This window comes from Heteronotia binoei, chromosome 21 (genome assembly GCF_032191835.1).
Source record: "Heteronotia binoei isolate CCM8104 ecotype False Entrance Well chromosome 21, APGP_CSIRO_Hbin_v1, whole genome shotgun sequence".
Lineage (NCBI taxonomy): Eukaryota > Metazoa > Chordata > Lepidosauria > Squamata > Gekkonidae > Heteronotia > Heteronotia binoei.
The window spans coordinates 22,613,972-22,637,523 of record NC_083243.1 but is presented as its reverse complement, the minus strand read 5'-3'; the positions used below and the strand labels follow the sequence as shown (position 1 = coordinate 22,637,523).

General features: G+C 47.3%; 1 protein-coding gene across 1 annotated transcript; it reads right to left on the bottom strand.

Annotated features, from left to right (window-relative positions):
• Positions 1 to 7,938: 7,938 nt before the first annotated feature.
• Positions 7,939 to 11,231, bottom strand: ZBTB42 (zinc finger and BTB domain containing 42). The gene is made up of 2 exons (XM_060262177.1): positions 11,140 to 11,231; positions 7,939 to 9,419 (listed from the first exon to the last, which is right to left on the bottom strand). Exon 2 carries the CDS (start codon positions 9,403 to 9,405, stop codon positions 7,969 to 7,971), a length of 1,437 nt encoding a protein of 478 aa, XP_060118160.1. The 5' UTR covers positions 9,406 to 9,419; positions 11,140 to 11,231; the 3' UTR covers positions 7,939 to 7,968.
• Between the last annotated feature and the right edge of the window lie 12,321 nt (positions 11,232 to 23,552).

Below are 23,552 nucleotides of genomic sequence, written 5' to 3'. Positions count from 1 at the left end.
CTGACATAGGGAGCTTTGACCCAGGAAATCATGTTGGTCTGTAACGGGCTACTGGACTCAAATAACAGGGTTCACAAGTGTGCTAATTAGGCATGATCACGAACTGCAATTCATGCTCAAAATGGCCAATCTGCGGTTCATTACGAATTGGTTCGGCAAATGGTTCTGTGCATTAAATAAAAATGAAACAGCTTGTTTTTTTGGGCAGTTCGTCTGTGTTATCAGTGGGGAATCCTCCTCACACCACAATGTGCCTGGCCCAATGACATCACCCTGAAGTGATGTTACTGTGTTGCGCACATCACCAGGGGGATGTTCTATCACTTGGGGGGAAACTCTATGGTTATCATAGAGTGCTGTTATTGGACATGTCATGCCTGAGCTTTCTAGCCCTCTTGGGGGCCATTCCATGCCTTCCTGAATTGAATGAACCAAGGAACCACAAATTGTTTGAGAAACAAAAAAAACCCCCACGGAAAATGAAATGGGCCACTCAATTGGGTAACCCAACGAACCACAAAACAGAATGAACCGCTATTTTCGATTTCTGGGCCCATCCCTAGTGCAAAACATAGTGTGTCGCTCATTAAGAAGCTGTTGGTGTAGTGGTTAAGTGTACGGACTCTTATCCCGGAGAACCGGGTTTGATTCCCCACTTCTCCAATTGCACCTGCTGGAATGGCCTCACAGGGTGTCTGTTGTGGAGAAGACATGGGAGATTGTAAGCCGCGCTGAGTCTGATTCAGAGAGAAGGGTGGGGTATAAATCTGCAGTTCTTCTTATTGACCGCAATATACCGACACACACGTTTATTGGCAAACCTGGGTTTACTTCTAGGCAGCATGAACGCACAAAGCAGCTGTATGAAGTCCAACCACTGGTCCATTTAACTCAGTCTTGGCTCTTCCGATTGCAACAGAACTCAAAGATCTTAAGAAAAAATATGCCTTTTCCCACCTATCTGGGACTCTTTAACGGGAGGTGCTAGGGATTGAACCTGGGACCTTCCGCGCACAAAGCGCTGAGCCACGACCCCTCCACATATGCAACATAATCCCCCATATAGCCCCATGAGGAAGTAAAAATCCCAAGAGTGCTGCCTGGGGGTGAGGTGTAGTGATCAGGGCATCAGATTAGAACATAAGAATGTAAGAGAAACCTTGTTGGATCAGGCCAAAGGCCCATCCAGTCACACAGTGGCCAAAAAACCCAAGTGCCATCAGGAGGTCCACCAGTAAGGCTAGAAGCCCTCCCATTGCCCCCCAGAGTGCCAAGAATAGAGCATCACTGCCCCAGACAGAGAGTTCCAACAATACGCTGTGCCTAATAGCCTCTGATGGACCTCTGCTCCATATGCTTATCCAATTCCCTCTTGACGCTGTCTATGCTTGTAGCCGCCACCACCTCCTGTGGCAGTGAATTCCACAAGTTAATCACTCTTTGGGTGAAGGACTCCCTTTTATCAGTTCTAACCCGATTGCTCAGCAATTTCATTGAATGTTCATGAGTTCTTGTATTGTGAAAAAGGGAGGAAAGTAGTTCTTTCTCTACCTTCTCTATCCCATGCGTTATCTTGTAACCTCTATCATGTCACCCCGCAGTCGACGTTTCTCCAAGCTAAAGAGCCCCAAGCGTTTTAACCTTTCTTCACAGGGAGAGTGTTCCATCCCTTTAATCATTCCAGTTGCCCTTTTCTGCACTTTTCCCAATGCTATATCTTTTTTGAGGTGCAGTGACCAGAATTGTACACAGTACTCCAAATGAGGCCGCATGTGGTTCGAATCCCCACATGTACCATGGAAGTGTGCTGAGGGACCTTGGGCCAGACATGCACTCTGCTTAGCCTACTTTAGAGGGCTGTTGTGAGGACAAAAATGGAGGAGAGGGAGAACAATGCAAGGCACTCTTGAGTCCCCATTTGGGAATACGCAAAGTAAAAAAGATTTTCTGTATAGGTTTTAAAACACAAAGGAGGAGGAGGGTTTCATTTGGAACTCTAACATGTTTTATTTAAAGACAGTGGTTCTAATCACGATTGTCACTGTTTCTTTTTTCCTTTTTTTTTAAACAGCACATACCAATATGCAATTGAAGGGGGGGGAATTACAGAAAAACCTACAAACTCCACACAGAAACTAAACGCTAAGGGAAGTTGTCTGAAGTCATTCTTTTAATGCGATTGTCGAACCTAGGCTAAACACAGCATTTAACTAACAGTGAAGGGGCAAAGTTTGGGAAATAGTTCACTATAAAACAGTGAAAGAACATTTCTTATCTTTTTTTTTTATAAAATATAGTCCATTCCAATAGCTTTTCTACATACGGTATACTATAAAAACTCTCCCGCGGAAAAAAATTAGTGTCTTTTAAATATACATATTTAAATCTGAACTGCACCAAGATTAAAAGCAATCAAAAATAACTGATGATTTTCACTCTCTCTCTCTTTTTTTTTTTGTCTTTTTCTTTTCGCAAAACATTAACTTCACAGTATCGGTTTGGAGTAGAAGACCATTCCAGTGTTTTACGTTAAACAGTATTAAGGTAAAATCTTGACTCCGATCAAAACCAAAACCAAAAGGGAGCCAAAAAAGGATTCCCAATGTGTTCACTATGCTGGCTATAAGAATCGCCAGCAAGCCTAAATGTGCAATTTTTAAGGAACTCTCTCGGTAGAATAAGGAACCTGCATTTGATAAACATGCTCAGAACGATTGCAACATTAAAATAAAAAACCCCAAAGACCAAATAAGAGTTACGTTAAAAATAAAAGTGCAAACTTTTTTAAAAAAAGAAAAATCAACACAGAAAAAAGGCTTAGAGAACAAAGACAACAGTTTAAACGAGACCGTTTGCTACTTTTCCACTGCTGCCTGGAGCACACCTTGTACTAAAGGGAGATTGGCTAGACAAAACTTGAATGCACACTTGTTTCAACTCTGTATTTCCAAAAGAAACTCTGATAGTACTTTATGGCACTTTTAAAGCTTTTCCAAATTCCGATGCAAGAGTTTTCAAAAGCAGAATACAAAAAGCTCCTTGGTACAAAGATTGAGAGGACACATTCAGACGCGCTAAGGGCCAGATCCAAACTCCTGAAAAAATGGGGAAAGACTCTCAATAGTGGGACTTGCTTGCCCTGCCCTTGCCTCCAGCACTCACCCCGCCCCATGTCTCCCTATAAAGCTGTTCTAATGGGTTCCTGCATCCACAGGGTCACTATGACATGCTGCACGGGGTGGGGGGGGGGGTCTCCAACCTTAAGAAAGGGAAACGAGGTTATCACCCTCACCCCTCACTTCCGGAAGAGCACAGCAAACTGCACAAAATGAGCAGAAGAGTTTGCACACAAAGGGGGATCAGGAATACATCTCATTTCCCGTCCTCGCTGAAGTTCCGCACCACCTGTACAGCCAATGATCATACGGTCCCACTCGAGAGCAGGTGCGTGGAGAGCAGAAGGAAAGGCAGGGAAGAGTCACATCTGCACGCTTCCCCCAATTGGAGGAGTGTGGATCCAACCCACAACACAATCCCATACATTGCCAATAGGAGGCACAGACCTGGCAGCAGGGCTTTTTCTAGCAGCTCCTCAGCATATTAGGCCACGCCCCCCTGATGTAGCCAACCATCTTGGAGCTTACAGTAGGCCCTGCACTAAGAGGCCTCCAAGCTGTTGGGAGGATTGGCTACATTAGGGGGGCGTAGCCTAATATGCAGAGGAGCTCCTGCTAGAAAAAGAGCCCTGCCTGACAGAGGGATCTGCTTTCTCTGTCTGAACAAACATGGAAACAGTTGCGGTCATGTGACGTGTTTGTGGGTGCTCCCAGCCCTGTTAGAGCAGAGATGGGGGGCCCTCTTCCATGCATCGTCGTTAATGTGTTGCACACTCACATACAGAAGAAACAATGAAAATTACACATATACTTCAAGCTTGTTATTCAGAAACCACTCCAAAGTAATCGTTCCACTTAAAAAAAAAATCTAATAAATACTATGTCAAGTATCATCAGGAGGAAGAAAAATTATATAACTTAAATTTTTCAAAAAAAAAAAAAAGAGAAATAACTTAATTTCGGAAGGCTTTGTTCAGTGCTGTTTCCAATCTGAGGGAAGAAAAAATAAAATAAAACGCAGAATAAGACCGCAGTACCAAAGTCACATCTTGCAGGCAAAATCTAGTGCTCACGCATGCCTTCCATGTGTTAGCAAGAGTGTTCATACAGTAACAAAAATGAATTTGATTACAAACATACTATAAATAGAAGTAAAATTTCACATTATATGTGCACTCGTCATTGAAGAGAGGAACAAAAGAAGAGCTCAAAACAGGTCAGTTCTCATTTGAACAGAAAGCCGTAATTCCTCCCCTCCCCCCACACACCCCAGCCTCCAAAAACAGTGTTGCTACATTTAAAAAAAATAAAAATATTGCTCCTTCATAGCAGTGGTTCCTAAACATATTGACTGGGGTTCAAGGAAGGTATACGGGGGGGGGGGGGGGAACCCACACAGCTATAGCTTTCCTTACCACTTTTGATGTCTCTGTACGAACAGCTGAAGAAGCTAGTCTCTATTTAAACAGTGGCTTGCCTCTTCAGCAATGAAAACTATTCTTACGACTCTTGACACCTCCATACAAATTTAAGCAATGGCTTGCCTCTTCAGCGATGAGAATTATTCTTACCATTTTCAATTCCTCCATATAAACAGCTGAAGAGGCTAGTCTTTATTTAAACAGTGGCTTGCTTCTTCAGCAATGGGAATTGTTGCTGTAAACAAAGCAAGGCTTTGACTGAGCTCACGGTTTTATTTATCTTCTGTCTACAAAAGTAGTTAGAAGCAAAATGCTGGGTGATATTTTTCCTCTGCAGCATTAACAGCCAGTCTTCAAGGACAAGTCGTTCCAGTGCTTCCACATCGGTCAAACAAAATACCGAGGACAGATCAGTAGATTTAGTCATCCTCCAGCCCTGCTCCTTAGCTGTCTCATAAAATTACATTCAACCACAATTTTTTCCTCTAGAAGTTTCACATTCACAAAAATATACTTTGATCAATTCACCAGAAGGCATAACCTGATATGAAACGCTCTAGAATGGATATCAGAAATACGTGAATTAACACCCTAATATCCTCCCAAGAAACTGTACAGAATTTTGATTTATCTCCAAACCCAAATAACAAGAATAGGGTTTTTTTAAAAAAAAATCACACACACACACACCCCAACTTTTTCAAAGGTTTGCTAGCCTGAAGAAAACCACTGCCAAGTTTGACTGCTTTCTGCAGAATGCGGCCGTCAGTCTTTTTATCAATCAGTAGAACTTTGTTAAACCTGACATGGAGATGAACAGTTAAATATCAACAAACCATTAAAAAGAACAAAACAAAAATCTATATACCAGAACAAGTCTGCTAGGGGATTTAACCTTTAATGTAGTGAAACCCCATAATTCAACATTACTTCCAGTGATGGGGCCACGTGTCACTGAAAACTGGCTTTTGGAAGATGAACAGACGGAGCGGAATTCTAGCAGGAGCTCCTTTGCATATTAGGCTGCATGCCACTGATGTAGCCAGTCCTCCACGAGGTTCTTTTTGTAAGCTCTTGGAGGATTGGCTACATCAGGGGCGTGTGGCCTAATACGCAAAGGAGCTCCTGCTAGAATTCCACCCCTGTGAACAGACACTGTTAATAGTTTGAAATGCGGAAAGCTGTTCTTTAACGTCTCTGAACTTTACAATTTTAAAGGAAACTTTGGGAAGCAATTTGATGTCTGCTGGCCCAAACTAGTATCTCCCCCACCCCGTTCACCCATCCCTACTTGCTTTTCCATCTAACTCCAAGTCCACTTCCACCCACTGTTCTGGCCAGCTGCGTTCCCCCTAACTATCAGGAAATGCTGGACTCTTAAGCGACAGTTCAAGGAAAAGTAGAAAAGGAAGGAAGCGGTACTGCCCCTGTTAATGCCCTAATTCCTGAGGCAGCTGCCATCCTGTAGACTAACCTGTGACTAACAAAAAGGGTGCAAGACAGAAGACGTGTGTTTAGTGTAAGAATCTATAAAATAAAAGCACTGGCACACTTTATAGGGAAGTTATATCATTTAAGTTTGGGGAGAGAACATTCGCACTGTTGTCGGTCACTGCCGAATTTTTGCCGGCTGCCGAATTTTTGCCAGCAAAGCAGAAGCCTCGATTCGGGTTGGGGAAAAAAATCATGGCTACAGGGCTAAGAAGTTGGCACTCCCAAAGAGGCACTTGTCAAAAGCATCCACAAGTCACACCTGCGCGTCCTTCCTTTTATCCCCAATGCTATTCTTGAAGGTTTGCTGACACCCCAACCAAATAAAATGTCGGGGGGGGGGGCTCAGTGAACCTCAGTGGGAAGAAGAAATGGGAAAGACCCATTCTGCAAAGCCCACGGATAACTGGCTACATCCCGATTCAGAAAAAAATCACAAACGGAACCCAACAGAACTTTGAAGAGTATCCCGGCCAAGGCGGGCACATACAGCTTATGCCAAGCTGCCAATGGGGCAGAACTGATGGAATTCCACACCAGCTTGGTTGTGAAGCTCCCTTCTCTCCCACCCTAGGCCTGTTACTCACGGGGGAGCAGGAGAGAACTAGAGAAAAACTTTTCATAGGTAGGGGCCTTTGGTCCTACCTAGCGGACAGAACAGATCCAACCCCTTAAGAAATGACCTTATTCCCGGTGGGAATTTGCCTGCAGGAAAGCACAGAAAAGAAATAATACAGTAACAGAAAAGGGGTAGGGATTTTATCTTTCCAGACCTTGATGTCATGTTAATTTACAGTGCTTACACTTCACTAAACACCTGTTCTCCACAGATTACACAACCTTCAGTATGAATCAAGGCCTGTAAGAAAAAGATGCTTCTTGTGTGATTGACATATCCCCTTCTCCTAGTGGGGTTGTTCATATGACTGAGGCTTTACCTGGGCAGGATATGACGCACGTAGGCTCAAATTTACACGGGGGGGGGGGAGCAAGGATACACACACTCCACAGGTGGACGGGGCAAACGTTTCAGCACCCTTCACAAAACTGCCAGGTGAGGCAGAAAAGAAGGCGGGGGGAGGGAGTCTACAGAAAGCAAAGACTGATCAAGATGAGAAGAAAGAGACCTTGAGCCTGAAAAGTCTCACAAGAGCAAAGAAATTTCACCATCAGTCAAGAAAAAAAAAAATGAAGAGGGTTTTCAAACCAGCTTGTGTTGATTTCAAGGCTTTTCCCGCTTATTGTGAAGGCCGCCCCCCTCAGGGCATATGGAACTCTGGTTTCTGTTCAAAGACGCACGTAATAAATAACATTAAAAAATTTGTCCTAGAGATTCAACGCACACCCCCCGCTTTGAAATTCTGCTGGTCTGCAACAACAAAAGTCAAAATTAACGAGGGATATCCAAAGCACGAGGGACCATGTGCCTTATCTGAGGCACTTGTAATGGAACATAAACAATCTCAGTTGGGGCACATTGTGTGGGCCCCAACCCATTTGGGATGCACTTTCATGGCAAGGGTCACACCTTCTGTCTTAGGGGACTTCTTCACCCTTTTCCTGCTTGGCAAGGAAGCGTGGCCAAACTAGATGCCCACGAAACACCCTCCTATGCATTGGAACGACTCAGTCTATATACCAATTAAGCCAATCAATGGGATTCTGTCAGGTCACCCAGAATTCTCAGTTAACGTTACTTGAGAGCCAAGATTCACCTTTCCTATCATGCAAAGATAAACAAAACATTATGGGTTGGTGGAAGCCTATGGTGGAGCAGGGAAGGAGGGGCGTAGGGGATGCCTCCCTCCATGAAATGTAAAACTACATTTCCTCTCCCAAATACCATATGCCTGAAGAGAATTACCCTCAGCAAAAAAAAAGAGCTGATACCACCACGGTGGTGGTTGACCTTTTCTCTCTCTTCCTAACACAATTATACCTCAAACCACCAGCGACTTTACAAGGCCACAATGAAATTTACGGATATGTCTGTACAAGTCACCGGATTGGGTGAACCGTCTCTCACACCATTTACAGCCGTGCGGCTTCTCTCTCGTATGCACCACTGCATGCCGGCTGAGGTTATGGGAGTACTGGAAGCTCTTCCCGCACTGGCCGCAGGTGTACGGCTTCTCGCCCGAGTGAGTCCTCTCATGTCTTTTCAAGGTGTACATGCAGGAGAAAGTCTTGCCACAGAGGGTGCACGTCGGGACGGACCCATCGGGGGACAGACGGGTCCGGGCCCCATCCTTGTCGCGGAAGTGAGAGCTGAGGTGGAGTTGAAGAACGTGCGGGCTGGGGAAGACCTTGCTGCAGAGGGGACATATGCAGATGTGGCCAGCAGGGACCAAGACACCCGAAGATAAGATATCAGAGGAATCCATGTCGTCCTCGCTCGCCTCCCGCTCTTGATCGAGGTCCTCCTCCGGCACGTGAGAATTCCCATTTCCTGCAAACACATTGCCCAGTCCAGTCATCAGGCTTTTGGCTGTGTTCCCAAAATGCTGGCTCTCCGGGCTCCCTGCTTCCCTGTCTTCTTCCTCTGACAGAGACTCTTGTTCGTCTTTCACAAGAGCCTCGCTACCCTGCTGCTGGCTATCGGGCGCCAGCTGTCCAAAGACGTAGGAGGGGTGTAAGGAATCTCTCCCAGCCAGAGGCTTGAAAGACAGATCTAAAGCACACTCGGCATCACTCGAAACCAAGGGATGGTTAAGAGACCTTTGGGACAAAGGTCCTCCCAAAGTACCCACGTTCGCTTTTGTTGTTTCAGCTGCCACGGTGTCCGATTCGACCTCGGTCAACACAGAGTTGATACTTACAAGATCAGAGGACCAGGCCGAATAACCGCTGCCCTTTTCTTTCCTGGAGGCAGGTCTTTCATATTCCACAGCAGTGAATTTCAGTTTGCTCCCCGGGTCGAGCTCGTGCCCCAGGGGGACGCCATTGGCCGAGCCCCGCTCGTCCTTCTCCAGAGGGGCCCCGCCGCCACCATTCATCTTCTCCTCGCCGCACGATTCCTTATCTTTCAGCTTGCCCTTGCAGACTTTCACAATGTCGTACATGTGAAGGTAGCTGGCGGCAGCCAGCACATCTTCCACCGGCAGGCTGTTGAACTCCAGCTTGCCTTCGTACATGAATTCGAGCAGCAAGCCGAAGGCCGGGGCGGTGACAATGTCACTGTTCAAATGCACAATGTCCCTTTTGTCTAGCTGGTCCCTGTAGAAAAGATGGAAGTACATGCTGCAGGAGGCGAGAACGGCTCTGTGGGCTCGGAACTGAGCGTCTCCAACTAAAACAGTACAGTCACACAGGAAACCCTGGTGACGCTGCTGACTCAGGCACTGCAGTAACTGCCGGCTATGGTCTGGGAACTCCATTCTTCCTTCATAACCTGTTCAAAAACAGGAAAAACTTGAATGCCACTTAGACACCGCGGGGCTCCCGAGCAGCTGTTAACAAACAGATTGGCTGCAGGGTAACCGGAGCTTTGGAGATAACAGTTCAACTGTTAATTGTCTATCTATATAAACCCAGGGAGGGATTTTTCTTTTATAATTCTTTTTTAAAACATTTCTCCCCCCCCCCCCCCAACACCTGCTTCAAAAACAGGAAAAACTGGCCTGTAAGTAATGCAAAGTGCCTAGAAGTCTAACACCTCTAACCTTTGTCTTTTGATGCTTTAAAAGAAAAAGAGAAGACGACAGACTTTGAAGTTTTAGGCCTCCCTGGAAAATCTTAACTTTGGGGCATTCTCAGGGAAAGGGGAGGGGGGGGAGGTACTTCATAAAGCCATCGCATTTTGCACTCTTCACCTGCAACCCTTTCATGTGACCCATAAAATAATCCAACGCACATTTACCCCCCTCCTTAAACCAACTCTCTACCACCCACCACCAGGAACCCCCAGAAGCATCCAGCCTGGAAAGTTCCAAAAAGCAAAACAGATGTGGGGAAAAACAACTACCCTCCCCTGCCCCACAACCTGCACCTTAAAACTCTCAAGTTTTGGGGTGCCAAACCAGCGGCTTATCTTCCCTGGTAACATACAGCTTACCCAACCTTGCACCTTCAAAATCTCAAGTTTTGGGGTGCCAAACCAACAGCTTACCTTCCTCAGTCGCCAAGCAGAAACCAGAGGGCTCATGCGGAGGAGGAAGGAGGCCCCCCCGCCGTTAAGTTTTGGAGAAGCCCCGCCGGCGCTTCGTTTCTGCAGAGGGGTGATTCCCCTTCCCCAAGGGAACGGGGAAGAGAAAAGGGTCCGTTCTCTTTTCTCTTTCTTTTTTTCCCTCCCCTGCTCGCCAGTAACGGAAGAATGCTTGGATGTGAAAGGGCGAGAGAGAGAGAGAGAGAAGCGAGCGTATAGGAGGGAGGGGAGGGAGAGAGAAGGGGAGCGAGTGCTCGGTTTGCTAATTACACCGCAAGCTGGAGAGTCAGCTGCTCTGACTTCACTGCGATGGAAATGCTACCTCCAGCTGTGCCCCTTTTAATGCCATATGTTACTTCAAATCTAGCTACCAGCCAACCACAGCTTGCAGCCTTTTAAAGTTCCAGCAACAGTCAGTCTCTCTCTCTCTCTCCCCCCTCCCCCGCCCATTTATAGACATCTATTAAATCTCCAAACTTAAACCCAGACCGATTCCTTTTCTTGCTTTCTAAATTCCTGCCCTCCTCTCTTCTCTCCCCCCCCCCCTCTCCCGGGAAAGTTGCTGCAATAATCTTATTACTAGTTGCTCGGCGTGGAGGACGCGCCGCTTGACCTTTTCGAGAGGTGCGGGGCGCGCAAGGAGGGAAGAAAGTTGGGAGCTGGGAAGGGGGGGGGTGGTTAAACCTTGCGGGGGGGGGGAAGCAAGGGACACACATCCCGGTTCAGGATTCCTCCGAGTGCAGCTTTTCTCTCTCCCCCCCCCCCTTTCCTTTTACAACTTTACCAGCCAATCCAATCCGCGTCCTCCTTTGTGCGCTTTGGGGGAGACGCTGCGCCCAAGAAAATCCAAACTCCAAAGTAGTTTTAGAACTGGGGGGGGGGAGGGGGGGGAGAGAGCGGATCGCCCGGTTCCATGCAGGGGGAGGGTGGGGGGAATGTGCAGGGCTCGGCAAAGCTTGCAACTTACCAGCTCGGCGGGGGGGTGGGAGCTCATGCGCTCCAGCGTCTCGCCGCAGTAGACGTCTTCTTCTTCTGTTTCCTTTTTCCCCCGCCCCAGATGTGCCTCTCTTCCCCCCCACCCACCCCGGGTAGCCGCCGGGCCGTTTCTTGTTGCTGGCAACCGAGCCGCAGCCGCGCTCCTGTGTGTGTTGTGAAGCAGGTTGTTAGCCAGGGCGCTCTCGCGATACTTTCCCTCCTGTATTCCAAGGCGTGTGATGTTGCGTGTGAGTGTGCAAAAGGGTTTTTTTCCCCCCCTTCTTCTTTGCGCCCCCTGCTTGACGTACGCACACAATAGCAAGTCCCAGCTCTGGCGGCGGCTGGGGCTTGACGCCTCTGCGGCCGGTGCGCGACTGGCGGCGGCTGCTTTGCAACCAAAAAAGCCCAGCCAACCACCCCACTCCAGCCTCCTCCCCCCCCCCCGCTTGCTCCAGTCTGCCAGGGCTTCTGTTCTGGGCAGCGGCAGCAGCTGCCGCGGCCGCTGCGTCCTCAGCTGCTTCTTTTGCATTTGCAAATCCTTTGGCTCCCTCCCCTCCCCCGTCCCGATCCCAACTCTCCGGTGGCGGCAGCGGCTGCTGCAGGGACTGAGGGAGGGGCGAAGCGAAGGCGGCCTGCTGCAGAGGGGGGATCTTCGCAACCGCTTCCAAGAGCGCCAAGAACCTGAGCGAGATCTGCGGAGGGTTTTTGGAAAGTCAGCCCGGGGCGCTCCGTGCCGGTGCAAAGGTTTACTTGCAAACAGGTGGAGGGGTGGGACGGGGGGGGGAGGGGAGCAAGCAACAATGCACGCATCATGCAAAAATATATATATATATTTTGCATGGGGGTCGATGAGCCAATTTTTTCAAAAATAAAAACCGAATAAGAAAACCAACGGTGCGCTTCGTTCTCTAGAGACTTGAGAAAGGAAAGGGGGCGGCGTTAGTTTGCGAACAAGGAGGCGGCGGGCCGGGATCTGCGAACGAACGTGCAGCCTGGAGGATCGCGGGGGGCGAAGGCGGATCGGCTAGTGGATCGCTCTTTTTCAAATGTTTATTGGGGGGGGCGTCTTTTTAAGGGTTTGGCAGCCGCAGAGTCCAACTTATATTGCTGCGCGTCTGTCGGTTTGGGTTGGGGTGGCCACCCCAAGACCGTCGCCCTGTGCGCGCGTAATTGGGGAAGTCGCCTCGTTCCAAGTCGTTTGTGCGTTTAGGATCGCCCTGCGCGCCCACTGACTCGGGAGTCGCGGGACTTCTTTTCCAAAGGAGCTGGTTTAAGGATTGCAGTAGCTTTCAACGGGCAAGGGTAAACATGCTGAAGTGAGAGGAAACTCTATTGATGTTAGTGGAGTTTGCTTCTAGGTTAAAAAAAAAAAAAAAAGGACTAGAATGGGAGGGTCCCGCCAGGAAGTTGACAACCTTGCAAGAATCCCCCTGCGGCGGCAGCCGGTGGATGTTTACTCGGAAGTAAGTATCTGAAACAACCTGCGCGGAATAGTCCTGGTTGAGCCGCACTTGGTCCACCCCACACGAGGTTGGACGTCGTGCGTGTTTACTCGGGAGTAAGCCTCCACGGCGCTACAGAGCGATGCGCTGGCCGCAGCCCGAACAAAATTAGCCCGGCAGGTAGTATTCGGAAGTAAACACCATCGACTAAAGCGGGATTTACTTCTGAGCAAATATACTTAAATCCGGGAGCCAATCCAAAAATCAGACTTTACGCGGCGATTGTTTTTGAGAAATGCAAATCGGCTGGATGCGGGATTCTGTAGTGTTACCAACTCCCTGCGATTTAGGACGGGGTTTGGAGAGACAGGGTGAGTTCAATGCCACAGAGTCCACCCTCCAAAACAGCCATTTTCTCCAGGGGAACCGGATCTCTCGTTTGGAAAGCAGCTGTAATTCCGGGAGGTCTCCAGGTGCCACCTGGAGCTTGGCAACCGTGAAGCCTTCCCACGTTCCTGCAGAGTAATTCCACAACACCTGCTATTTCTGCCACCCACTCCCCTCCCTACAGGAAATTGGCAAGAGTTTTACTTTTAAAAGCTACGCGCTTTGCGTTAGGGCACCTCGCCTGATTCGCAAGTTGGGGGTGCCAGCCTCCAGGCGGGAACTGGAGACGCTCGGGGGAATGACAAACAGCTCATCTCCAGACTGAAGATCATGGAGAAAATGGCTGCTTTGGAAGATGAACTCTGGCACTGTCTCCCAGTGAGGTCCTTGCCCTCCGCAGGCTCCACCTCCACATTTCCAACAGTTTCCTCAGCCTGTATCTGGCAACTCGATACGCTCATCCATTAGGGTTGCCAATCTCCAGGTGGGGGCAGGCGATCCCCCAGTTTGAAGGCCCTCCCCCCCACTTCAGGGTTAACAGTAGGCGGGGAAGGAGAGGGAAATGTCTGCTGGAAACTCAATTATTCCCTATGGAAACTTATTCCCATAGATAATGGAGAATTGATTCGCAGGTATCGGGGGGGGGGCTGTTTTTTGAGGTAGAGGCATCGGATTTTCTGTAGCATCCGGTGCCTCCCCCCAAAATATCCCCCGAGTTTAAAAAAGTGGACCAGGGGGTCCAATTCTATGAGCCCCTAAAGAAGGCGCCCCCTTATCCTTCATTATCTCCTATGGCAGGAAGGCATTTTAACAGGTGTGCGGGCCCTTTAAAAGTGATGGCCAGAACTCCCTTTGGAGTTCAATTCTGCTTGTCACACCCTTGCCCCTGGCTCCACCCCCAAAGTCTCCTGGCCCCACCCCCAAAGTCCCCAGATATTTCTTGAATTGGCAACCCTACCACCCATCCCCTGCAGATGGCGGGGGGGGGGGCGGGACGTGGGGACGCTTGTTTGCAAGACTTTCTTCTGCAGTGGGCGACGCATTACAGCAGCGGCAGTGGCAGCAACTTTCCCAAAGTTGCCAAAACTCTTCGGTGCTTGGGGTTGGCGCCTTGGCTATTCCCGCAGACTCCGGCGCGCCATTCCCACGTGCTCCCGGCGGAAGAGCGACCTCTTTGGGGCGCCGCCGGGCGAGGGGGACGCGGGAGCTGCAGAGGGCGCCTCTGCTGGGAGGAAGCGAAAGGCGCACCGGCGGGACGGCGCTGTAATCCGGCCCGTGTGGCTGGCTGGCTGGCATGGAATCATGTGACGGCCGAAGGAGCGGGGCTCGCCCATGAGATCGGCGCTTGAGAATAATCATGATGCAAGTTTGAGATCATCCCGGCCCGGGGTTTGTTGGCTGCTTAGTGCGGCGCTGACGGAATCGGGTTCCCAGCTGCTAAAAGCAAAAAACAACTGGCAAGAGGGTTTTTGTTGAGCCTGCAACAGAGCAGAAGAAGGTGAGAGACTCGGAGCAAAGGTCATTCAGTAGAAAAAGAGGTGCCGGAGTTCATTAGCACATCTCATTTGCATATGCCACCCACCCCTGGCATCATCTGAAGGTGTGCTACATTATATATTATCAGCTCAGCATCTACCTTGAAATGTTTTTTTAAATTATAATTGCCATAATAAAACCTTACCTCCCATCATACTTTTAAAATGACTTTCTCTCCTGTGTGGCCACAGTGGCATGATGAAGATTTCCATCTGTCTGCTTGATAGGTTTTGGTTCTTTTCCCGTTTTCCTATTGCATTTCGGCAACCTTCCTAAAACGGACTGTTTTGATATGGACTCTACAGCTTTAAAAATATCCTTGTATGCGCCATGATTGATAGACTCATTCAGGAAACATTTAGTTGTTAGAAGTGGTTTATTTGGGGGTTTTTTTGTAACATAAAATACATATAGGTAGGCCTTAGATTCAGTGGGAGCTCACAGGAGCATGGCTCCGGAACCTTTCTCACAGTTCCACCTCCTCCTTCCCACCTTGTCTATTGAATAGTAGGTGCAGCTGCATAACAATCCCTGGATGAGCTCAGCCACCTTTTTTCCTACAAAATGATCCCTGCATATTGGTTTAGTGTCTTAGAACATAGAGTGTACTATTTTATTGCCATGTAATTGAGAGAGCCTGGTAAAGCAAATTCTGCTTCTCCTCCTTCCTCCCCAAGGGAGCAGCCTCAGCTAATGGAGAAAATAGAGACTTTGCTCTGTAGCCCCTGTGGAATTGAGCAAGCCTGGCAAAGCAAGCTGTGATGCAGACGGAAGCAAGAGAGAGGGAGAAGGAAGCAGATGACACAACCAGTGGATCAGGGACCTGATTTGGCACCGGGTTGCACGTTTGACACCCTTGACTAACCTATATTCCTCCAAGTTGGGGTCCAATCTTCCAGTAACTTCCGCAATTAGAAATGAAAAAGGATTCTCTTACACATTTATCTCCTATTTTGACATTTATTGCTTTACTATTGTTCCACCTTAATTAAACCCATACACCTGTTGGTCCTGTACACTTGTTGTTCCTCTTTTGTCTCCGTATATCTTCCTTCCACCAGAAGGACCACCGACAGATAAATTGTATACTCAGTACAGCACCAATACTTTGTTTTAAATTGTAAATTATTTATGTCTTATTGTTTTATACCAGAAATTGAGATGTTGGTTTTATCATGATTGTTAGCCGCCCTGAGTTCAATTGGAATGGGCGGGATATAAATTGAAAGTAATAAATAAATAAATAAATAAATAAATATCTTAAAATATCTTCAGCGTGTTAAATGGTAATTAGCTGTTCAACCTCTGTCTATAAGTTTGAATGGTTTTCTTCTGCTTATTATATCTGAAGAAGTATGTGTGCACACAAAAGCACACACCTTGAATAAAACTTTGTTGGTCTTCGAGGTGGCCTGAACTTTGTTCTGTTCACAACTGTGTGTGTTAAGTGCCTTCAAGTAACTTCTGATTCATGATGACCTTATGAGTGAGTGTCCTATAGCCAACAGCCATTTTCAGGTCTTTCAAACTGAATTTACAATGGTGTGTGTGTGTGGGAGGGGGGAGAAATAACAGTGGAAGATCTATTCTTGGGGCTTCCTTCTATTTAGGACCATAAGGTGGCAGAATTTTTCCTAGACAAGAGCCCACTTTAAAATGGTAGACTTCAAAGAAAACATCCGTTTGGAACTGCTATTCAGATTTTTTTTTTTTTTAATTATTGAAAGAAATTCTATCCAGCTTTTCTGTCTCTCCAGGATTCTCAGACCAACTAACAGGAATGTGCTCAGAACAATTTAAAGAACTCTTTAAAATTGCAATAATAAAAAAGCGATAAAAGCAGCCGCAAAGGGAAATTAAAAATAGCTACATCCACAGTGATAGTTTTCTGTGTTCCTTCCATCATCACACCAGAGCATTCACATGGTACGTTCTCCCCCCACCCCCATTCCTTGCCTCCTCTTCCCTCTCCATAACAGCTGTTTTCACACTGTTCTACTGGGGAGGGGAGGCTTTTGTGGCCTTCAAAAAACAATCAATAATTAACATCGCAACCATGGCATTAGCCTACAGCAGTATGGATCAGGCCTCATTTTGGCCAGGAGCTCTTAGGAGCGGAGCTCCGGAAGCTCTAACTTTTCCTTTGCTCTTTCTTAACCTCCACCCTCCAAAAAAAATACTTGCTCCAAACCCCCTGTGAGAACTTTGCTGAGCTCTAAGATTTGACAAACTTTCTAATATTTCCCCCTCAAAAAAGGGAGGGGGGAAATAATCAAAACATAAAGCAGACAGATGGAAATCTTCATCATGCCACGGTAGCAACACAGGATAAAGTAATTTTAGAAATATGATGAGGGTAAGATTTTATGATGACAATGATAATTCAAGAAGCACTTTAAGGTAGATGCTGACCTGATATAATTTAGTACACTTTCCGGTGGTGTCGGGTGTGTGGCGTATGCAAAAGAGCTGTGCTAATGAGCTACGGCACCTCTTTTTCTATGAAATGACCCCTGGTATGGATGTTAAGTTATCCTGGCATGGATGGTAGGTTATCTAAGTTTACTGTGTGCCAGTTGACATGGTAAAATCCAGTTGGGAAGTGCGTTGAAAGTGGATCGAAAGTGCATTATTTAGTGTGTGTGATTGCAGCCTGAATGTATACAAAAGTGTCAGCTATTTTTGCCCGGTTTGCCCCCAAAAGATTTCCCCATGTGTGCCACTGAGAAAAAGAGTCTTCCTTAAAGTTGTACACAAATTACTATTATATACAGTTCTGCAGAATCATTTGTGTATAACCTTTAAAAAAAAAAAAGCAATTGTATTACATTCAGGGGCATCTCATTTTTTTTGGAGAGGGGTAAATATAATATCTCTCCACTGATGCTCATCTGGGACTGTATAGTCTTTTATGCACCAGGCAAAGTCTTTAAAAAGATATATATTCTCCCAGGCTTTCAATTAGCTCCTGCTTTATGATTTTATCTGAGTTTTGCCATTTAATTCCCCTGGTTTTCTCTTAGTTTTATATGAGCAAAATGTTCTACATTGGATGTATGTTTTGGATATTGTTTTTAAATGTTATTGCAAATTTTGTTGGGTACTTCAGAGAGTGTTTTGGACAGATAAATATAGTTAAGTGCTTCTGCATCATTACATTAAAATGTCCAGGACAGCTTCAATGAATGCCTTAAAAGCATGCGTGCACATAAAGCAATATCTACATAAATAATAATAAGTAAGTCACTGTCAGAGCAACCAGCAGCTTAGCGAGAAGAGAACAAACCATAAAACACTTAGAGTTGCCAATTTCAGAAGAAGAAGACTGTAGATTTATACCCCACCCTTCTCTCTTAATCAGAGTCTCAGAGTGGCATACAATCGCCTTTATCTTCTTCCCCCACAACAAACACCCTGTGAGGTAGGTGGGGCTGAAAGAACTCTGACAAGCTTCCCTTTCAAGGACAGCTCTGCAAGAGCTATGGCTGACCCAATGCCATTCCAGCAGGTGGAGGAGTGGGGAATCAAACCTGTCCACACACTTAACCACTATACCAAACTGTTGAAAGTGGAATTTGTGAGGGGAGGAGCAAGGTCCAATGCTGTAGGTCCAAATGGCCCTCCAAAGCGGCCATTTTCTCCAGGGGAACTTACCTCTGTAGTCTAGAGATCAGTTGTAATTCTGAGCGATATCCAGGCCCCACCTGCAGGTTGGCAACCCTACAAGCTAAAGCAAACTCAAGTAGGCAATCCCAGATATGACATAAGGACAAAGTTAGAGGCTTTTATGAATAAATTAACATCTGGAAACCAAGCTCGAACCCTCCCCTTATGGCTCCTTCTGAGGGACAAAATAACTCCCTGCCCAAACTCCCAACAGAGAACCAAACCCACAGAGTTGCAAATGGAATTGGAACCTGTTGCCCGCCAGGGGAGGGAGAGAAGAACTGCTGCCTCTTTGCCCCTCAAAGCCTTTTGCTCCCTTTCCTACGGAGAACCTTACAGTGCAAGGCCCTGATCCTGGAGGCTTTCTAGCAGAACTGCTCCAAGACTAGATCCAGGTGGGCAGCCGTGTTGGTCTGAAGCAACAGAAGCAAAGTGGGAGTCCAGCGGCACCTTTAAGTCCGACAAAGTTTTATTCAGAATGTAAACTTTCGTTTGCATGCATACTTCTTCAGACAATGGTATGGGGTACAGTGAGCACAGCTACATATAGCTGTTGGGCAGTGGTTAGGGCAGGGGAGGCCAAACTTGCTTAGCATAAGAGCCATATAGAATAAACATCAGATATTTGAGAGCCACAGGATATGAACATCCGATGTTTGAGAGCTGCAAGGCAGGAAGGAAGTAAAATACATGGGGGAGGGAGAGATGGGAAGAAAGCAACTTTAAATGCATTTCCCAAGCCTCTGGCTGGCTTGGCTTGGAGAAGTGATTTAAAGAGACAAATGCCTTCTCCAAGCAGGCTGACAGGGCGGTGGGGGCTTCAAGAGCCACACAATATATGTGAAAGAGCCACATGTGGCTCCTGAGCTGCAGTTTGGCTGCCCCTGGGTTAGGGGTTAGTGAGGTGCACCAGCACAACCACGTTTAATTTTAAAAGGGGTAAATTCTCTGAGATGAAGAGGCATGTGAAGAGGAAACTGAAAGGAAAGGTAAATACAGTCGCTTCACCGGGTGGGAGGGAGGGGGAGGCGCCGCAGAGGGGGGTGGAGGCCGCCAGAGCAGCGGGGAGATCGGGGGACACCATACAAGTGGCGGTGGAGACAGAGGGGCCACCAAAGTGTTGGGGAAAGGAGGGACCATAAAGGTTGAAGGGGGAGGAGACGCCGCCCCCTGGCCCTCCTGTGGCTATGGGCCTGCCCCCATGTGACTTGGTGACATTATCCGTTTGGGGGGCCACCAGAGGTTAGCCTTACCAAGGGTGCCAGCAGTACTGGCCCTAGAGCACGTGGCTCCCCAGGCGGACTCCCTGCCTGCCACCCCCTGCCACGGCCCTCCTCCCTGCGACACGGGACCACACTTCACCGCCACAGCCTCCCCCCGTGCTCTCAGAGGAGCGCTGCCAGGATAATCCCCGCTTTGACACGGCCTGGGCTTCTGAGCATTCTCTGAAGAGAGCGCTGGAGGAGGCTTCTCCTCCTCCCTTCTGGAATCGGAAGGATGGGGGAGCAAAGCCTCCTCCAGTGCTCTCTTAAGAAATTGCTCAAATGTCCAGGCTGTGTCGAAACAGGTAGGCTTTTCCTAGCGGTGCTTCTCTGAGCATGTGGGGGGGGCAGAGCATGGCGCTGCACTAGGGAAGGGAGAGGGCAGGCAGTGGCAGGGGGAGCAAATTAGGCATTTGCCTTGGGCACTGGGGGGGGAGCCCATTTCAGCACCCCCCACCCGGCGCCCTAGGCAAATGCCTAATTTGCCTAGTGGGTGAGCCGGCCCTGGGTGCCGGACAGTCTAAGGCCGGCCCTGGGTGTGTTTTAACGCAGGTAGGACTACTGCCAGATTCCTAACTGGGCACCAGTTTAATGTCTGGCAGTTACCTTTAGGTGAAAAAATCACAGCTTTCTCTTGAAATTAAACAGCCCTGAGACATGACACGGTTGGGTGTTTGAAAAGCACAAATGAATCAGCAAAAGAGTTTCTCCCTTTTATACCGTTTTTCAAGTTTCAGTCTGTGTGCAGGTTCGTAATTGCATCCCTATTAGCTAATAATCTCTTGGCTCATTTCACAAGCAACTATTAATTTAGTTTTATTTAAAAAATTTTGCATTGTATGCAACTCTCGTTTCTTTCATGTTAACACAAGCCTCCAAAAACAAAAACAAAAACCTGCAGTAGAACAGACAAAATTCCCTGATATATTGCTGCTTATGAAGATTGCTGCTTATGGAGATAAATGTCAGAGGAATCCTTTACATTTGAGGCTGTAGCAGTAGAAAAGAGCAAGGGTCGTAGCACCAACAAAATTTGTGGAAGGGTGGGAGCTTATGTGAGTCACTGCTCACTTCTTCAGAGCAGTATGGCTCATGAAAGCTCATGCCCTGCCACAAATTTTGCTCGTCTTTAACTGCACTCTTGCTGTTTTCCACTGCTGCAGATAGACTAACATGGTTGTCTGTCTTGATCTATCGCAGGGGTGGCCAAACTGTGGCTTGGGAGCCACATGTGGCTATTTCACACATATTGTGCAGCTCCTTAATCTCAAGTAAGCATGTGTAGCATTGGGACATCACTCAGCCTCTGACTTGTATGATACATGTGTGTTTCCTTCTCCCATAGATGCTAAAAAATAATTCCCTAACCTTTCCCTGTGCTGGTCTTACGGGGACTGTTATTCCCAGCTTTTGTTTTTAGAAAAGTCTCCTTCTCAAGTTGTAAAATGCATACATATGCATTTTATCTTTCTGCGCAAAGAAAGTATTATGAGTTTTAATAAAGACCTGCATGTAATATTTGTTCATGTCTTGTGGCTCTCAAACATCTGACATTTATTCTATGTGACTCTTCGTTTTAAACAATTTTATTGATAACGTATGGTAACAATGTCTAATTATATCATTACTATCCCTAACCCATGATATTTTCCAATCCCCCCTCCCTCCATTACTAGACTCCCGCCAAAGTATATACTTGAGTTCAGTTTTAAAGGTACCCTATTCTATGTGACTCTTAAGCAATTTTGCATTAAGCAATTTTGGCCTCCCCTGATTTATCGACATTGGAGGCTGTGTCTGTAAAACACCATGGTAGGGATGCCAGCCTCCAGGTGGGACCTGGGGATCCCCTAGAATTGCAGCTCATCTCCAGCCTACAGAGATCAGTTTCCCTGGGGGAAATGGATGCTGTGAAGGGTGCACTCTGTGGCATTGTACCCCACTGAGGTCCCTGTCCTTCCCAAGCTCCCCTACCCCCAAAAAAATCTCCAACACTTTCCCAAACTGAAGCTGATAACCGTAAATCCCCCCCATTCTGTGCTGGTGGCTGGGAGGGCAGGGCTGGCAACCCTACTTGATGTGGGTCAGAGGTCCGCAACGTTTTACCGTTCAAGAGCCAAGCTATGTCAAAATTCAGAGCAAGAGCAGCAAAGATCCAGTATAGGAAAGTGCACTTGTGTGACTGAGATTATAAAACTTTATACTACGGATGCAATATTTTTTCCAGTACATGTTTGACACCCCTACTCCAGGGCAACGGATTGGCTGCTATGTGAAATAGTAAGCTGGACTAGATAGATCCAAGTTCTGATCCAGAAGGCTTTTCTTATGTTCTTCTGAACCTGGGATGTTCTGCTTTCCAAGGAGATACTCAATGACAGAGCCACATCCTCTCTTGTAATGGATCGACCAGGATTGAGATGATTCATGCAATAAGGTTTCCCGTTATTATGTATGGGGAAAGCTGGGGGATGAAGAAAGTGGAAAGGAAGAAAGTGGATTCATTTGAAATGTGTTGGAGGAGAGTTTTGTGGATACCGTGGACCACCAAAAAGACAAAGAAGAACAAATCAAGCCTGAACTCTCATAAGAACATAAGAGAAGCCTTGTTGGATCAGGCCAATGGCCCATCCAGTCCAACACTCTGTGTCACACAGTGGCCAAAAAACCAGCTGCCATCAGGAGGTCCATCAGTGGAGCCAGGACTCTAGAAGCCCTTCCACTGTTGCCACCCTCCCAAGCACCAAGAATACAGAGCATCACTGCCCCAGGCAGAGAGTTCCATCTATACCTTGTGCTTAATGGCCATTCATGGACCTCTGCTCCAGATGTTTATCCAATCCCCTCTTGAAGCCATCCATGCCACTACCTCCTTCTCCCTATAAGCCAAAAAGACCCTAATGCTAGGGGAAAAAAACTCTGAAGGCAGCAGACAAAGAGGAAGATCCAACATGCGATGGATGGACTCAGTAAAGGAAGCCAAGGCCCTCAGTTTGGAAGGCCAGAGCAAGCCTGTTAACAATAGGATGTTTGGGAGAACATTAATTCATAGGGTCACCATAAATCAGAATGAGTTGACGCTTAACACATGTGAAACCTAGAACTGACGCTTAACACAACCCTTAACACATGGAATTCACTGCCATAGGAGGTGGTGGAGGCTACAAGCATAGCCAGCTTCAAGAAGGGATTGGATAAACATATGGAGCAGAGGTCCATCAGTGGCTATTAGCCACAGCGTATTTTTGGAACTTTTTGTCTGGGGCAGTGATGCTCTGTATTCTTGGTGCTTGGGGGGGGGGGGGCTTCTGGTGTCCTAGCCCCACTGATGGACCTCCTGATGGTACCTGTTTGTTTGGCCACTGTGTGATACCGTGTTAGACTGGATGAGCCATTGGCCTGATGAAACATGGCTTCTCTTATGTTCTTAATCCTGGTTCAGATTCCTGGTTTGTGGGGAGAAAGCAACCCCCACTTAACTGTGGAACTGCAGTTGAAGATGAATGTGATAACCAGATCTAATGTATCACCAGGAATCTCTGAGATAGAAAGAAGGGAGAGGAACAGGTAGGTACCTGTACATACCCAACATCATGGCTAAACGTTCGCTTCAGGGCTTTTTTTTTTTTTTGGTAGCAAGAACTCCTTTGCATATTAGGCCACACACCCCTGATGCAGCCAATCCTCTAACAGCTTACAGGGCTCTTAGTACAGGCCCTGCTGTAAGATCCAGGAGGATTGGCTGCATCAGGGGTGTGTGGTCTAACATGCAAAGGAGTCCCTGCTACAAAAAAAAAGCCCTGGTTAGCTTGCTGTGATCTGTGAACACAACCCCACCTCCTCCCCTCCCGGCTCTCGGCAAGGGGAGAAACAAGGGGTTGCATTTTGGCCAGCTGATGCTTCCAAGCCACTGTCAGTCACAGCCCCGTTGCGATGAACGTTCTTAACGTTATGTGGCAGAAGAACATGTGCAAATGAGCGAAGTAATAAAAAGCGACATGAGGGAAACATCCTGTTGAAAGACGAGCGCCGAAGCCAGTCGTTGCTAAATATAAAACTTGCACAATGCATTGTGTTAACAATTCCCGGGAGGCTTAAAAGAAGAAGAAGCC

Bases quoted from the DNA above. Each gene is read 5' to 3' on its own strand.
- ZBTB42 (XM_060262177.1), bottom strand. From the start codon at position 9,405: ATGGAGTTCCCAGACCATAGCCGGCAGTTACTGCAGTGCCTGAGTCAG.